At 47.5% G+C, this 16,880-nt stretch overlaps 1 protein-coding gene across 1 annotated transcript; it reads left to right on the top strand.

Annotated features, from left to right (window-relative positions):
- The first annotated feature begins 1,650 nt into the window (after nt 1–1,650).
- On the top strand, nt 1,651–15,752 carry LOC137906389 (lysyl oxidase homolog 4-like). The gene is made up of 14 exons (XM_068750648.1): nt 1,651–1,918; nt 1,996–2,639; nt 3,269–3,474; nt 9,213–9,251; nt 9,351–9,558; nt 9,715–9,895; nt 10,964–11,118; nt 11,194–11,361; nt 11,796–11,958; nt 12,055–12,298; nt 12,965–13,080; nt 13,163–13,299; nt 14,760–14,871; nt 14,942–15,752. The coding sequence occupies exons 1-14, from the start codon at nt 1,651–1,653 to the stop codon at nt 15,010–15,012; spliced, it is 2,712 nt and encodes a 903-aa protein (XP_068606749.1). The 3' UTR covers nt 15,013–15,752.
- The last annotated feature ends 1,128 nt before the right edge of the window (nt 15,753–16,880 follow it).

Genomic DNA, 16,880 nt, shown 5'->3' with positions numbered 1-16,880 from the left:
GTTGTCTTTGTTCCTGTAGTAACCATGTCCTCCACTAAAGGCGAGCGAGGACCTCAGCAGCTGCTCTCCTGTCACGTGATTACAGCGATGGCATAAAACGGAAGTGTATGAATATTTATTGACGTGGAGAGAGATGCTCAGATTGCGTGGCAGCGATAGTCAGGTGTTTGTAGGTAAACGTTCACTTCAGCACAACGAGAGCATGAGTCTGAGGATTGGGGAAAAACCTTCATAAACAACATTCATTGCTTGAACAATAAAACAAAATGCATTAACTGGAACAACAGTGTGGAACAAGGAGAGAATAGAGAGGAAAATCCTTTTGAAATGCTGCTGTTTTATAAGATGAACTCACATCTCGTGGCAGCCTGACCGCGTGAGCATCTGATAATAAAACGCGTGGTTTCATTTGAACAACCTGCTGTAAAATAGCGACATGCCATAAAACAAGTGGGAACAAGTCTGTGCACAAAAGAAACTAAATCTGCGATGGGGAATGAAATAATGTAAAAAAAAAAAAAAAGTCTTCTGATGTGTGGATTATGATTCTTTTTGTGCTTTTTCTTTTTCGCTTGGATTTGTTTTATTCTTATTTTTATTTTTTTCTATAGTTAATGGGAAGGACAGATTCTATCCGGTGAAAAGGAGGAAAAAAGTTGTGGCAATGAAGTGAATGGGAGGAATGGATGAAGGAGCAGAACGGTGGGAGTGACAAGAAAAAACGGGGGAGGGAAAAGAGGAGAATAGAGACAGCAGCACTAAACTCTCTGCCTTCTCTTCCTCCAGTTCTCACTCCCTTCTTTCTCCCGCTGACTCCAGGCTGACACCGACATATAGGTGAGTTCTCCTTCAGCAGTTTTCTCCTCATTCTCGGTACTCCCTCGCTTATCTCACATCTTTTCTCTCATTCTTTTCATTTTCAATCACTGCAGGTGCCTTAATTCCCATTCAACCTGAATTCATCCTTAGCTTGATCACTTTTACATGTACATTTATTTCATGTGAGCATAAGGAGAGAGGAATTTCACCGACTCCTTGTTGGATGACTTTATTTTCAAGGTGCTTCTTTCATCCTCCAGACCTCCTCTTCATCCTTCTTTCTCCAATTTGGCCCCATTGTTTAGAAGAATGGGTTTCAAGGGTGGCCAAAGGATGGATTCATTATTGCTCATTAACCAAATGTGTCTGCTGCTTTATTTACGTGTGAGAACAGTTTTTATGATGTTGTTTATTTGCTTTTGTGTCTGCTGGCTTGGCTAAAATTATAGTTGAGCCTGAGGGTTCTGCAGCAAGCCAAAGTTTCCGTTGGCTGGATGGAGAGGATACTTTTAGATTTGGTTATGACTCCTGTTCCTCTCGCTGAACTGCACTCTCACAATATTTCTCGAACCTCCGGCCGTCCTTTAACTGACTGAGTATTTTGCAGGATAGCAACATCTATCTTGCAGCAGGGTGAGAGGAGACGCTTCTAATTACATGTTTTGTCAGAGTGTGGACTGGGAGTTTCGGCACTTTGCATGATTTTTGGATTTTTGTGGTAACAACTGCACGTAGGACTCCGTGTTCACTCTGTATCTTCTCTGTTTTCCAGACCGTTCTGTTTTTCCCTCCATCAAAAACACTTCCATATGCTTCCTGTTTTCATCCAGGATGCTGCTCTTCAGCTCCCTGTCCACGTTCCTCCTCCTGCTGCTCCTCCACCCCCCTCCGCTGTCTGCCCAGGAGGTGCTTGTGCGTCTGGCAGGTGTAGGTCGGCGTAATGCTAACGAGGGACGTGTGGAGGTGTTACACAGCGGCGCGTGGGGCACGGTGTGTGACGACGAGGTGGATATTAACCTGGCCAACGTGCTGTGCCGACAGATGGGCTTCCAGCGCGGCTTCACCTGGGCACACAGCGCCAGGTTCGGAGAGGGACAAGGTATGTGTGAACGCCACTAATAGAGATAAAAGTAGCCCTTTTCATTTGATAACTACTTCCTCTTTTCTTGTCGTTAGGTTTAATCTGGTTGGACAACGTGCGCTGCACGGGGAGAGAGGTTTCAATTGCAGGTTGTCGCTCCAATGGCTGGGGAGTCAATGACTGCACCCATGCGGAGGACCTGGGGGTTATTTGCAGCCCAGAAAGGATACCTGGTTTCCCACCTGTGTCCTTGGAAGAGTCTCCTCCATCCTCCAGGAACCAGTCAAGACAGAGAAACTCACCACAGCCCGTGTCCCCCCCAGCTCCACCCGCTGCGCCAGCTAACATCGCCTCTTCTTCTGCAAGAGGCCACGAGATCGCCCTCCATCGCAATGCTACCGCATCCCGCCGCAGCAGCATCTCGCCACTTGAAAATGGACACGAGATCCAGATCCTGCGCAGGGGTCGGGGCAGTTCTAGGCCAGGTTCACAGGTTGGCTCGGCTCCTCCACAAGGGCACCAGCTCCCTCCACGTCTGGCAAACGGCGGGTCCTACAGGCAGAGGCAAGAGGCGGCGAGGAACAGCCTGAGGCGAGCGGCAGGGGGACAGGCAGACAGGCAGGCCCAGCACCAGTCAGAGCGGAGGAGCGACCGGAACCAGCAACTCAGTGGGAACCATGTCGAACCGGATCCTGTTAATCCAGACATGGGACAGGACTTTGATGCACACTACCCACAGGTAAAACACACAGGCGCGATCCCTTATTATCTCCAAAGGAGCTTTCCAAAATAACTTTATCCAGAATCCCATGCATAAATGTCCTTTGTGGGGCCGTAAGCCATCAGATGCATATAATTAGAGACGAACCTAAAGCCAGACCTCCAGATTATGCATCAGCAGGACTTTAGGTTTAAAACCCAACCACCAGAAGAGCTTCGGGCCTGAATCTTTAAATGCAAAAGGAGCCCAGAGGAAATTGGAAGACATTAATCACTTGTGTTTGACTTTCCTTCCTTCCAATTTGCACAGTTTAGACTTTCTTTAATCACCAAATCCCGACATTAAACGGGCTCTGTTCTTTGTTGGCTTCCTTCCTGCTGCACGCAGAGCGTAAAGACGATGATTAGAGACACTGCATCTCATCTTATTACCGTAAAATCGCATTGTGTCTGCGAGCATAATAAGACAATGTCCTGTTTTAGTGTGCATCTCAAAAGTTCGGTGGTTGTGGGCTGTGGTCAATTACAATAACATTTGACAGAAGGTCCATCTCTATCCTCTGGGAGGGAATAAGTCTTCACGAGGGATAAAGAGGGACATAATCCATTATTCTCCTCCTTAAAAGTTGCATATTTCCTTATGGACAGTCATCTGCTTCCATGGAGGAGGTCCGACTACGACCTGTGCTGTCCAGAAACCAAGGCGGCCTGGTGACGGAAGGAGTGTTAGAAGTAAAGCATGCTGGGAGGTGGCGTCACGTGTGCGGCCACGGGTGGGACCTCAGCAGCAGCCGTGTAGCCTGTGCCATGTTGGGATATCCGGCTGCAGAAGCGTTTGACCAAAATGCCTACAGGTGAGTATGTGGGCAGTGAAACCATGAGAGTGACTATGAACGGGGATGGAAAAGTGCAGTTCACTTCTAGTACTTCACAGATGACTTCCATACATGCTCCACAGAGTAAAAACCACAGCTTCATTACTGCGACCACACTAGGTGTGACAGGTCCACTGTGGCATTAGAGTCCGGCTGTCCTGTCCTCCCTGTCGGCTGAACCAGCTTCATCTCGGACCTTTAAAATAGTCCCAAAGAGTATGTTATTAGGGTCAGAGCCAGACTACAAGAGCATCATCATCATCATTATGGTCGTGAATCCTCCCTTACATGTCTTGTAATCTCATATAATTAAGAACGCTTCAGAGGCAACTCTCTGCAGCAGCATTCTCTAATAATGATAATAATAACTGTATTTTTTTTAAATTACTTTTCATGCAAAGGTGCAAACCAAAGTTAAATTAGCAAGGAATAAATAGATGTTGAGGGAATTTGCTGGTCTAAAATCTAAGCGGGGGGGGGGGGGGGCACGGTGGTGTAAGGGTTTGCGCTGTTGCCTCACAGCAAGAAGGTACTGCGTTTGAATCCTATCCTTTTGGACTTTGTATGTTCTCTCCGTGTTTGCATGGGTTTACCTCCGGGTTTCCTCCCACCTTCAAAAAACATGCAATTTCAGTGAATTGGATTGTTTGGTGGATGGTTGCCCATCTATGCACTGGCGACGTGTCCGAGATGTGCCCTACCACTCGCCCATAGGAAGCTGGGATGGGCTCCAGCAACTCCCGTGACCCGCAAAGCGGAAAAAAACCAGAAAGAAGACATGCCGTATTTGTTGAAGGGAATGGCGTAGAAGATTCCGCCCTCCTTTTAGAGGATGATATAGAAGACTTTCTTCCAGGGATGAAGGTTCTAGATTTTATACAGTGTGGCAGTACAAAATTGCTTAAGAGATTTTCTATCATTTCTAAAAGATAAGACATTTGAGACTGAAGGTAGTTGCAGCGATCTATTATAAAGCATTATGTCAGCATTTCAGCATCTAATTGGGATAAACATGTTCTCATTTTGGCAGGCGAAAAAGTGATGTTTTTGTTACCTTGTTAAAATGGCTAATAAAATCGAGATCAGAGTCTAAAATCGCTTCTACATCTGTCGAGTATATTAATTTGCTCGGACAGGCAAGAAAACTCTTGACGCTATAGTCTCTCCCTTACTGCATTTGAACCCAGGGGTAGATTTTTTTTCCTTATTCCTTTAAACAGTAAGTGAAAAGAAAAAGTATGTGTGAATATTAATTAGACAGAGCATTAGAGAACTGAGACTGTCTGGAGTCTCGTCGGGCAGCAGCTGCTTAGCCCACATATGTGATGCTATGATCGATGACTCCCGGGTCCGACTGGGACTCTTGTGTGTGGAGTTAGCATGTTCTCCCCGTGTTCTCATGGGTTCCCTCCTAGGGTCTCCGGTTTCTTCCCACCACTGAAAGCATCCAGGAGAGGTGAATCAGTGACTCTAGATTGACCTTAGGCACGAATGTAACACTAACCTTTCTATATTGAGCTGCGATAAATTAGCGCTTTATCCTGGGTGTACCCGCCTCATGGCCAAAGTCAGCTGGGATAGGTTCCAGCCCCCTTCCTGAATGTAATGTCTTGGTACAACAAAGTAGGGGGCGCGGATCGGAACAAGAAAGAACATTTTGATGCAGCTCCTGATAACGGGGTGGATTTGGGATTTTTTTCCCCCCCCCCCCTTAACATTGCTCTGGTGTTTTTTTTTCTTTCTGTTATATTTTCCCTAATTATATGAAAAAGGGGTTAAAAGCAGGTCAAAGAAAGCTAAATGGATGCGAGATTGTTTAAGTTTGCACTCAACTGTCTGCCATTCTACAAAAAGGAGCCGGACGGAGGAATATGTGCATGAGAAATGGTTTCCATGGAGACAAAACCGATGGATAATTATCACCTTACTTTACAGACCACTAAGATCTACTTTGTCAAGTTCAGACGGGCGGGTCCTGGAGCATTTAGCCGCTAAAAGACCCATCAGTTCATAAATATAATTTGTTCTCTGGAGGAATTTAAGGATTATTATTTGTGGATTGTTGCTGTAAATTCTCAACATGTCGTCAGCAACATTTGTTGCTAACCTCTCCGTTTACGGCTGCGCAGCACGTTAGCCGTAGAATCTGAACAGAATTGTTGTTGTGTTTTACGGCTTAAAATTGCACATTGCTGTTATTTTATTAGGCACTAGGTGAACATTAAATTTAACAAGGTCCATGGAGAGGAAACCAACCGAGTAGTGAGGAAGGAAAAAGAAATGGGACTTCGGCTAAACATTTGCTGTACGGTGTGCTTGCGTTTTACCGTCCTTCCGACACCAGGGTGTCGGGTCTCCTGTCTAACTTTAGTCAGAAACACCCACTGAAGCAGCTACGCAAACTTTAAAAGCCTGCACACATCCCGTCAAACCCCCAAACCTCACCTACAAACAGACACTCATGTATCACCCCCCGCGTCACGCAGCATCTCACAGGACGTTACATAAAAAATGTAGGACATCTACAAATAAACACACACGCAAACACAATCCTCTGTGTGTCCGTCTGTCTGCCCACAGAGGTCTTTTTATGGCCCGGCTAACAGGACGGCTGTGCTGACCGCTGGCCTGCCCTGCAGCATCTGTTTCTCCACATTGCCAATAATTGCCCCTTGTGTCGTTGGATGAAGGCCGCTTCGCCTCAGCTGCCGTTTGCCGCCACGCCACAGAAGTGGCAATGAATAGCCCTCTCTTTCAAAGCGTCTGTGCAGTTTAGATGAAGCCATGTGAGAACCTTTCACACGAGTGGGTGCGTTTAGTGAAGCTGCTGTCCCTTTCGGTTGTCCGGTTGTCCATCACAACACAATGTGGACATGAAGACTGGAAACACCTCAGAGGTGTCGGGGGGGGGGGCGTCATATTTGTATGCCAAGAACTCAACCTGCCGTATGTGCAGAGATCATGTCAGTGTGTGCATATTGGCATGCTAGCATGGTCAGTGTGTGCATGGCAGCATGCTAGCATGGTCAGTGTGTGCATGGCAGCATGCTAATGCCACACAACACCTCCCACATCCACTTAGCATGGCTGCAGACTCCTGTTATATCGATCCAGGCTCAATAACAGTCACGTCCTCCTGGTGTGAACCCGACCGGCGTGCCTGCTCTTCCTTGGGTTTCGTGTCCACTGGAAAAGCAAGCAGTAATTATGGTCGGAGCGATCCTCTAATCTAGAACGGGCTTGCAACTGAACCTGCTGCACACCCTTTGCTGAATCAGCAGTTCCCTCTGCTTCTGTGGTTTTTGGTTTGCAGCTTTATCTCAGCCTGTTAAGTTACTCAGCGCATTTTTACAGATGTTTAAATACTCATGTACTTTGTGGCGCTCATAAAAGGCAAGTGCAAAAGCCATTTTCCAGCTCCCGTGTGTCATCACATCCACGCGCTCTTTGATGCTGACAGTAATTTCTTCAGCTCCTTTTAACCCCTTGCTCTTGTTCTCTCCTCTCCTCTCCTCTCCTCCTTACAAAGACCTTTTAAAGCCTTTGTGGCAATTACACTAAACCCCAGAATTCATGTAAAGTATATCATTAGGATCCCATCGACTTGTCGCTCCGTGGACGTTGACGGGATTGTCTCGTGGAGTCAATGTGGCAACCTACGGTCTCCTAAATGACTCCGTCGTTCCAGTCAGGCAGCTCTGCATTCATGCGGTGTAATGACAGGTTATCGCTTTGCTGACAGTTATCTGCTTTCCTGACTGTCAGCTTCCATCTCCAGTGCGGCTTATGGAATTTTGTGGCCGGGGTTGCGCAAAGATCCGAAGATCCGGAGAATTACTCTGCTGGTTAAGAGGAGCCAGTCGTTCCGCAGTCGCACCCAGGATGTCGTGCGTGACGCTGGATGCTCTGCCCTCGTCGACCTTGCAGAGAACATGCCTTTCCTCCTTCCTTCTGTGAGGTTGGACGAGGCCCATAAAAAAACATGCCGAGTTCACAGAGGCTGGGTCTTACATCACGCACCCCTTGGGCCCCAGCATGCGGTCATAGCTTTGGGTAACAATGGCGGCGTTTTAAAGAGCTTTTGGTTTTATAGAGGCAAGGCAGGGAAAGTCGATATGAACACTATGTGCATATTTCTGCATCTGGTGGGTGCGAACCAACTCGCTCCGCCACACAGTAGCCGCTGGCAAGCAGGGCGAGCAGTTATATGGGTAGCAGTCTGTCCGTCCTCTCCTGAGGCTGAACCAACACCCCCTCAGAATCTGTCTCTTAATTTACCGCCACATTATGAAACTTTAAAGATCGACAAACAAACAGAGAGATGGGCACAATCCATGACACCCCCCCAAACGAGTCTTATTCTTGAGTTCAGGTGAACGAGACAAGCAAACATGGAGGGAGATAAAAAAAAAAGAAGGAAGGACGGGAAGACTCATTTAAGATTCCGTCATCTTAAATGAGAGTCTTTGATGGTAGACGAGGCTGAAAAGCAGAAAGACGATGAAAGGTTTCCACGACTACAGACACATTTTATGACTATGATAATATTATCGTTCCTCTGTAATTAGATGGTGAAATTCTGCCCATCAGAACAATGCTATCGTTTTCCATTTCCAATGGTCGGCCGTTCCTAAACCAAGCCTCTCGTTGAGCCTCTTGTTGCTGCTGAGGAAAACGGGAACGTTGCTGGCAAGGTCGAGTGTTTTTCCAGTTTTGACTGCAAACATCCATAAAAAAAGCCTGGAATTCCAGGATCCTGGGGTCCACCTGGAGAGGAAGCGTCTCCTGTTTTAGCAGAGTCCCAAATATTATGTCATTAATCTGATCGTGTAGTAAATACCCCCCACCCCATCCCTGGTTTTGCGACTTACTTAATTCAGACACATTCATGAAGGACGTTAGTCATGCAGCACCTGTCTGCGGTCGCAGGAGGAAATGCAAGCGGTCAGCTCGAGTGTGTGTGTGTGTGTGTGTGTGTGTGAGAAACTTACCAGACTAGCCTGGTGTATAAATCATTCTTTTTATTGAATTGCCGCTTTTTTTCTTCTTCAGTTCTTTAGTCTACACATCATGAAGTGTGTGTTCACGTGTGTGTGGGTGTGGGTGTGTGCGTGTGTGCCCATGCCCAGGCTTTACAGGGGCTCAGTTTGCAAACACACACTTTAAATCCTGAAGGATTTGACTCTGGTTCAAGATATTATCCCTGAACTGAAGCTCAAAGCTCTCTCGTGGTCGGCAGACATCAAAGAGGCTCCTCACAGGGTTGAATTTATTATAGCTGATTTGCATTTTCAGTTCTTCTTCCACATAGATGCACCAAACCAGACTACCACTGTAGACATGTAGACAAACACCGACATAAAAATACACACAAATGTAGAAGTGGAAGAAAGAAACTCTTGTATAACACCAAAGTGGTGTTTTGAGAGGAAAGAAAGGAGGAGGGAATTATATGATAGGCCGTTGTAAATCTCTTTCATCACCTCTCATCCTTTACACGAGGGTTATGTTTAAAGACGCAGCGTTTCCAGCATTGTGCATCCTTTTTGGCGTGTTTATGTGTGTTTAGTGCCTGTATATTTAAGGTCATACTGCGAAGAGGAGGGCAGATTGGGAGGAAGGAGCCATCTGTGGGAGGGTATAGGTTGTTTAGTCTACTGGATGCAAGGATGCAGTTTTAAACTCGAGTCAAAAAAAAATGTCTCTCTCTCTTTCAGGAAACTCTGGGATTCTAAATTGTCTGATCCGTCGTCTAGGTAACATCTTCATTTTATTCCTTTATATCCGACGGAGAATAGATCATGCGTGAGGCGACGTTGAGTCCTGTCTGTTCGCTTCGTCTCTCCTCCACCCAGGCTGAGGGCGCAGGTCAGTAAGAAGGCCTTCTGGGTGGAGAAGGTGCAGTGTCGAGGTGTGGAGGTCTCGCTGTCGCAGTGCCAGGTGCAGCTGTCGAACCCCAGGAGCGATGTCCCGTGCAGGGGGGGCATGCATGCTGTGGTCCGCTGTGTCCCTGGATCACAGTTCACACGCAATGGAAGAGTTCCTGCGCCTCCTGCTGTACCGGTGAGCGAGGAGAAGGCGGTGAAAGAATAGTAGAACATCAATCTGAATGTTAGCTTAGCTTAGCTTAGCTTCTCAGTAGCAGTCCAGTGTACGTGGGTTCAGAAAGGTGTTTTCTAAAGTGTTCAGGTTCCAATCCCTTAAACCTTTTTCTTCCAGCCCGTCGTGCGCCTGAAGGCCGGCCCCCGAATCGGGGAGGGGCGCGTTGAGGTGCTGAAGGAGGGCAAATGGGGCACCGTGTGTGACCATCTGTGGGACATCAATGCAGCCACCGTGGTGTGCAGAGAGCTGGGCTTCGGGACAGCCAAAGAGGCCCTGAGCAGGGCTCAGCTGGGCCAGGGTAAGACTGAACAGTGCCTCAGAGGGCGCAATGTCCTCGTCTGTGACACCCCAGAGAGAATTCAAAAGGGCTGCTGATCTGATAACAAGCTGAACGCTGCCGACTTTGTTTGCCGTGCACTCTGAGCATGACCGGTTTAGATCAGAGATCTTTTAGAGACTAAACACTAACCGAAGGCTCTGCGAGACAAATAGACCCAGAGTACATGTTTACAGCCCAACTTCTACTTCTATTACAGAAGCTGATTGTTCAGGAACTCTACCCATGAACAATTATACAAGCGTAAACTCTGCTAGGAGGTTCCAGCAGCCGAAACAATGGCGTGCGAGAGAAGTCAACGCAGCCCTGAAACCGGCATTTCGGACAATCAGGCCCGGACAGGAACCAAACACGCAAGCCCGTGATTGCTTTAACACGGCCTTTGTTGTGGTCCTGAAAATATAACCGCTAAATTGTCTTGGAGAAACATTTTCCAGAGATTTGAGTTATTGTCTTTTTTTCACTTGGCGAGCCTCCGCAGTAATTCTGTAATCGCTTTCATTTCCTCCCATTATCTTTCTGCTCAAATGAGCACGTCCATGGATTTGAGTGTTACGTCTAGCGCTAGTAAATGAGGTGTTATAGCTATTATAAACACCCCTTCCTGGCTAAATGGAGCAGTGTGAATTTTAAAGTCTTGGCTTGCGTGTCCAGAGGAGTTGTGAAGAGGTTAACGCATGCTGCAGGAGCTAATGGCTGCTACTCATTAGCTATTTACGGCCAAATCACAGAGGTTTAGCTCGGGCCTCACACTCCTACACAAACAGAGATGTGTTCAAACATTTCCCCCCATTTTCCACTTCTGCTGTCTATTTTGGTTTATGGAACACGGCCCCGGCGAGCGGCACGGCCTTTCAGACAGCGCGCCCGCTCTCTGGCGAGGCTCAGGTTCAGAGCCACATCAGAGGTTTCCATCGTGTCCGGACTCTCAGACACGCCCTGCGGACATCTGAGGCTAAACAGCACAGTCAGTCAGTGAGACGCGTCCGAGTCAGTCAACTGTTGCCCCCCCCCGCCCGCCTTCTCCAGGTACCGGTCCCATTCACATGAACAGTGTGCAGTGTACGGGCAGGGAGCGCTCCATCACGGAGTGTCACTATAGGCCGGTGCCGCTCTACACCTGTAAACACAGCCAGGATGTGGCGGTGCGATGCAACGTGCCCGACACCGGCGTGCAGGCCACAGTAAGGAGCGCAGAGCATGCATTTATGTGGAGCAGCGTTCCCAGAGTGGTGACAACGCTTCTCCTGTAACTCCAGGTGCGTCTGGCAGGAGGCAGAGAGAAATCAGAGGGCCGTGTGGAGGTGCTGATGGAAGTCGGAGGGGCGAGGCGTTGGGGCTCCATCTGCAGTGAGAACTGGGGCATCAACGAGGCCATGGTGGTCTGTCGACAGCTGGGCTTGGGTTTCGCCTCGAGGGCCCATCAGGTATTGATTGTTTCACTGCAAGCTTCTGCTTCATTCTCTCATCTTCTGTCTCCACCCCTCCCTCGCCATCCTGCTGTTTGTGTGTCTGCGCTGTGTTATTACCGAGGCCTGGGGTAATTACAGGCCTCTCAAAGCGTCCACTTCCAGTGCGCCAAAAATAAAAGAGGGAAAGTGAGGCAAAGGGAGATCGGAAGAAATTCAAAGAGCAAACAAACTGGAAATAGGACTGTGTGTGGAAAGGGCAGTGTGAGTATGCTGCCTGTGGTGGTGGTGGGGGGGGGGGGGGCTGCCGGGAACGTTTAACAGGCCGTTTTAAAAATGTGAGAAAGAGTGGAAAGTGTAATAATATGTGTTGATGGCTGTCGCGGGGTTTAGGCTACCGCTTTCCCTCTTCTGTTCTAAAGATCTGCCGGGTTCGTTTGCTCTCTGTGCAGGAGACGTGGTACTGGTCCGGTTCCTCAGACGCTTCTGAGTTGGTTCTGAGTGGGACCCACTGCATCGGCACCGAGATGTCCATCCAGCAGTGTCGCAGAAACACCAACATCTACTGTCCCAGAGGAGGAGATGGGAGAGCTGCAGGAGTCACATGTGTAGAAAGTGAGTCCAGAAGCGATTAAAAAAAAAAAGTATGTGAATCCATGTATGGTCCACATCGGGGGGGTGGAGTTAACGGCGTGTCCTGACCCCCCGCAGCTGCTCCCGACCTCGTGCTGGACGCCCAGCTGGTCCAGGAGACAGCTTACATTGAAGATCGCCCCCTCCACCTGCTGGCCTGTGCTAACGAGGAGAACTGCCTCTCCTCCTCCGCCGCCAGGATGAACTGGCCCTACGGCCACCGCCGCCTGCTGCGCTTCTCCTCCCGCATCATGAACATGGGCCGCGCCGACTTCCAACCCCGGGCCAGCAGGGAAAGCTGGACGTGGCACCAGTGCCACAGGTAGGACCGGCGCAGGAGGAGCATCTCCTGACCCCAACCAGGCATTTAAAATGTTTGCTTCCAGCCGCTGGTTCATCAAGAGGAGCGTTCCAAAGCTCAAATTACTCCTTCAACCAGACAGGGAGTAACTATGTGGTGCATAAGCTCCTCCTCCCACAGGAATGGAGGTCCTGCTGATGTGGCACAAGGAGTTCCAGTATCAGCAGAGGACAATATACTGAAATGAATAAAGCAAAGGATGAATTTCGTCGCAGCGCCGTCACATTTTGAAGAGCCGTAGGATAAAATGAACAAACACACATAATCTGTTATTTAGCTCAATAAACACAATATTTTATCCACAAAGTGATGTTTACCACAAGAGATCCTCCTTAGCGGTCGCCTAAATGCTACCTTCAGAGCCGCGGCTGCACCCAGAGCGGCTGGTCTCTTATCTCGGCGGTTGTGTTTCTGCGTCCCGTAACGAGAGTCGCAGCCCGGCGCCTCGTTCGGCCGCCGTCTCATCACCAATTCGCTCGCAGCTTTTTGTAGCTTCTGTTATGGGAACGGTTCCGCGATGGCAGGCAGGGTGAGGCCGAGCTGGTTTCTAAATCTGTTTTAAATGATGATGCTGAAGTAAAAAAAAGCAGCATTATCTTTACCTAACCTCCATGTATTGATCATCAGGCACTACCACAGCATCGAGGTGTTCACCCACTATGACCTGCTGACATTCAACGGGACCAAGGTCGCCGAAGGTCACAAAGCCAGCTTCTGCCTGGAGGACACCTACTGCCCCGAAGGTAAGACGGATAATCTTTGCATCCACGCTAAAGAAAGATTTCAGGGCATACCCTCCTCTCCTGGTGTTCGTCCTGCTGCCAGGTATCCATAAGCGCTACGCCTGCTACAACATGGGCCAGCAGGGCATCTCAGTGGGCTGCTGGGACACCTACCGCCATGACATAGACTGCCAGTGGATCGATATAACAGACATACGCCCCGGAGAATACATCTTCCAGGTAAGGAAGCTCATGCTTTGTATAGAGCGTAGACGTGCCATTAGTCCACCCTCTCAGGTCGCGTCAGGTCGCGTTTTACGTTGTACAGACGGCTTTATGTTTAAAAGCAGAGCTCGCAGGGACGACATCGAGTGTCTCGTCTGTCTCCAGACGCCCAATCTGCTGTGGCGACCTACTCATCGCTGCTCTGTGTCATTTGTTCTATTTTTCCCTGGCAGCGAAGCGGCAACAAAGTGATGATGTTTACAGCGTCTAATTATTTTTGAGTGTACATAAAAGCAGACTTTATATAGTTTACATGCAGGAGTGGTCCCGCCCGCACTCTACGAGCCCGTGTACGCTCGCACACTTCAGAGATAAACCCCACACGCATGCAATAAAGTGGGGATCCCCCGTTGCCACGGCAGCGTGACCCGCCGGCGGCGCTTTGTGGATGTGATTGTGGTTCTGTAGCAGCTGAGCTGCTCATAAATTCATGTAAGACATGACAGATGGAAGATGGGCGTTGACGCTCGCCGTCCTGTCGTGCAGCTGGGACAGAGAGTCGAAGGCCCGGTGAATCATGTCCTCCTCGGGCTGATTGATCCCACGTTTAAGAATCAGCTGTGCAACCTCCCATTGTTTTAGGCGACGGCGACGGCCCTTCATCGTTCTGTAAATCAAGGCGGTGTTTCACGTCATTACAGGAGCGCTGCCGTTTTACACCGTAGAACGCAGCACGTTAAATAAACGAAGGCCTCGGCAGCAGATTTAAATCTAAACTTTTATTCCACCTCTTAGCGTGATCATAATGTTATAATGGTTCAAATCTTAACCCTTTGGCTCTAAGTATAATTGTGGCTGCACAATTGATACCGTATTAAACAAAGTGAAACTGGGCCGCTCCGTTTGAAGTGTGCATCAGGAATATTCATTTGTGTTCTTTTCTTACATATATGTGGTGCAGGCAGGGTGGAAAACAACAAACCATGACGACAGCCTAATGATAGGCTGCAGTTTCAACCCAAACCCAAATCTGTCATCTGCATCTACGGACGCCCCCCCCCACCCCCTCTTGCGTGGTGATAACAGTGGAAAAGTGATGTCATACACGAACCCCCCCATTTTTATACCATTCATATAGAAAAGGAGAGAACAATAATCCTGTGGCTTCCCAGTAGCTGCCTCCAAAAACCAGCTGAAGTGTCGATTTCTCACTTCCCTTTATGGTCAGATGAAGCTTTGCCTCGTTCCCACTCCCGACTTGCACAGAACACGATCCAAGAGTCTCTAGACAACCCGACAAACGGCTACGAGCAAGACCGACCGTGGCGCCGCCTGAAGCGGGGCGTTGCAAAGTCAAAGCTAGCACTTTCCCTTAGCTTCTAGGCTACATGCTACATGATCATCCCTTTTAATAAAACCGCTTTCTGATTGGCTTGGGCTGCCCTGAAACCCGCTGCATCTGCTCTGTTTGCCAGGTGGAGGTCAACCCTTCCTTAGACATGGCCGAGTCGGATTTCCAGAACAATGTGATGCGCTGTCGGTGCAAGTACGACGGCGCTCGGGTTTACATGTTTGGATGCCATGCAGGTATAGTATGAAGAATCGTCTCCACTTCTGAAGCGCAGTGCTTTGCATTCAATTATTTTTGCTTGATCAGGGGACGCTTACAGTGCTGAGGTGGAGGATTTATTCGACCACCAACATCAGATCTCCAACAACTTCCTGTGAATTAAGGAATGAACCAATTTAAGGATGAACCAGTGAACTCCTCTCCACACCCCAGTGTCGGAGGAAAGAGGCCGAAGGATGATGAAAGACGGGGATGAAAGGGAGGAGGAGGAGAAGGAGGGTGATACGGGAAGGACTAATATTAGGTTCTTGTGTTTGATTGTGATCAGCAGCGATGGGTCCTGTTCAAAAGTCAAAGAAATATATGGATAAATAGAAAGAGGAAACAAAAGAGAGTCAGTTTCATGTCACCGTGAAAACATACCGAGTAGGCTAGTTGACAAGTTTCTGGAATTATATATCAGATGTATTTACCTTGATTAAAACACGAGCACAGTTAGGAGAGGAAAGATACGGCGGCGCGTGAGAACATCGCCACGTGGTAGCGACCCGGCTAACAGTCCGCAAAGCTCCGGCCACGCTTCCTGTGCCTCCGCAGATCACCTTCCAGATGCAGCCATGTGCTTCCTGGTTTTCATTAAGAACTGTTCATTCCTTGGTGCTATTTTGCCTTATTTGAATAAATATTGTAATATTTTGCAAATGTATTGTCATGTACAGTTTTATATGACCTCTTTGGAATATTTGTCTTTTAAGGTCTCTAATTTATACAGAATTTTAATGTACTTTTGAAACCTGTGCCTGTGTGGCTGTTGAAAGTTTTGTATTGTTCCTTTTATTCTGAAACGTTTTTATTTTTTATTATCTTGTTCTTTATCTGTAACCGCGGCAACATTAGAAGAGATCTGGCTGCAAAATGCCGTAAAATAAAAGTATGTGGTAATGGTAGCAGAAGAATAAACATCAAGATGATAACCCGTATTGTTATTTGAAACATGCTTGTTTTTCAACGTAGAACAAAGATAAGAAAAATGTAATTTTGTGCAGGATATTTGCTAAAAGTACCCACTTCCTAAAAGATTCAACTAACTGGATAGTCAATAAGAACCTTTTAGCAGTTCCTGCAGCTCCATGAGCATTTTGATCGTCTCATCACAATCACAAGTCGACTCTATTGCTTCCTTTGGCCGATTTAAAAAAGATCTAACAAGATTAAACTGGGACTGGCTTTCCCATCTTTTCCCAAGCAGCCTGAGCAAAGCCGTGTTTTATGGGTGTTTCCAACCTCATTCCTACTGATGCCGACACTGAAAACTCACAGCTGCTCATTGTCCATTATATGGGCTATAGTTTAACTCGGCAACTAGACTACAACCTTATTTTTCTCCTTTTATGAGTTTGAGTACAATCATTTTCATGATCCAAAATAAATAAACTAATCAAATACTCAAAGGTTGAAACTGGAAGAGCTTTTTGGACGACTGTTCCTGGTCATGTAACCGTAGCTTTTATAAATCGCCCCCCCCCCCGACCCCAAGATTATCAGACATTGATATGCTGACAAACAAAGCCAAGCGTCATGTTACTCTCACAGCAGAATAGTTCTGTACGAGCCGGTCGCTGTTGTGTTAAATCTGACCTCATTTACAGGACAGCAAAGGGAAAGGAGAAAATACCATGAACTGCATGCAAAAAATACATTTATTGAACAAAACTGCAGGAAACACACAAATAAAGCTTGCATTACATTATGTTCATCTACAATAATCATATGAATACACGAATGTTTCTTTAAACATGTATAACATTTACGCCCTTCTATTACTGGACCGGCAGCCATCTTTCATTCACGCTGCCTCTATTCGCAAAGCATTCTGGGATTTTCTGGGAGTTCTGAGTGCTTTCCTAGTTTACTTATTTAAATATGTATATAAATTAATTTATTTTTTACTCGCTCATACTTTATCGATTATCTTTAGCTCATATCATTAATTATATAATTTATAAACAATAATAACATAATAGAT

This window comes from Brachionichthys hirsutus, chromosome 17 (genome assembly GCF_040956055.1).
Source record: "Brachionichthys hirsutus isolate HB-005 chromosome 17, CSIRO-AGI_Bhir_v1, whole genome shotgun sequence".
NCBI classification, from domain to species: Eukaryota; Metazoa; Chordata; class Actinopteri; order Lophiiformes; family Brachionichthyidae; genus Brachionichthys; species Brachionichthys hirsutus.
This window is presented reverse-complemented; position numbering and strand designations above follow the sequence as displayed.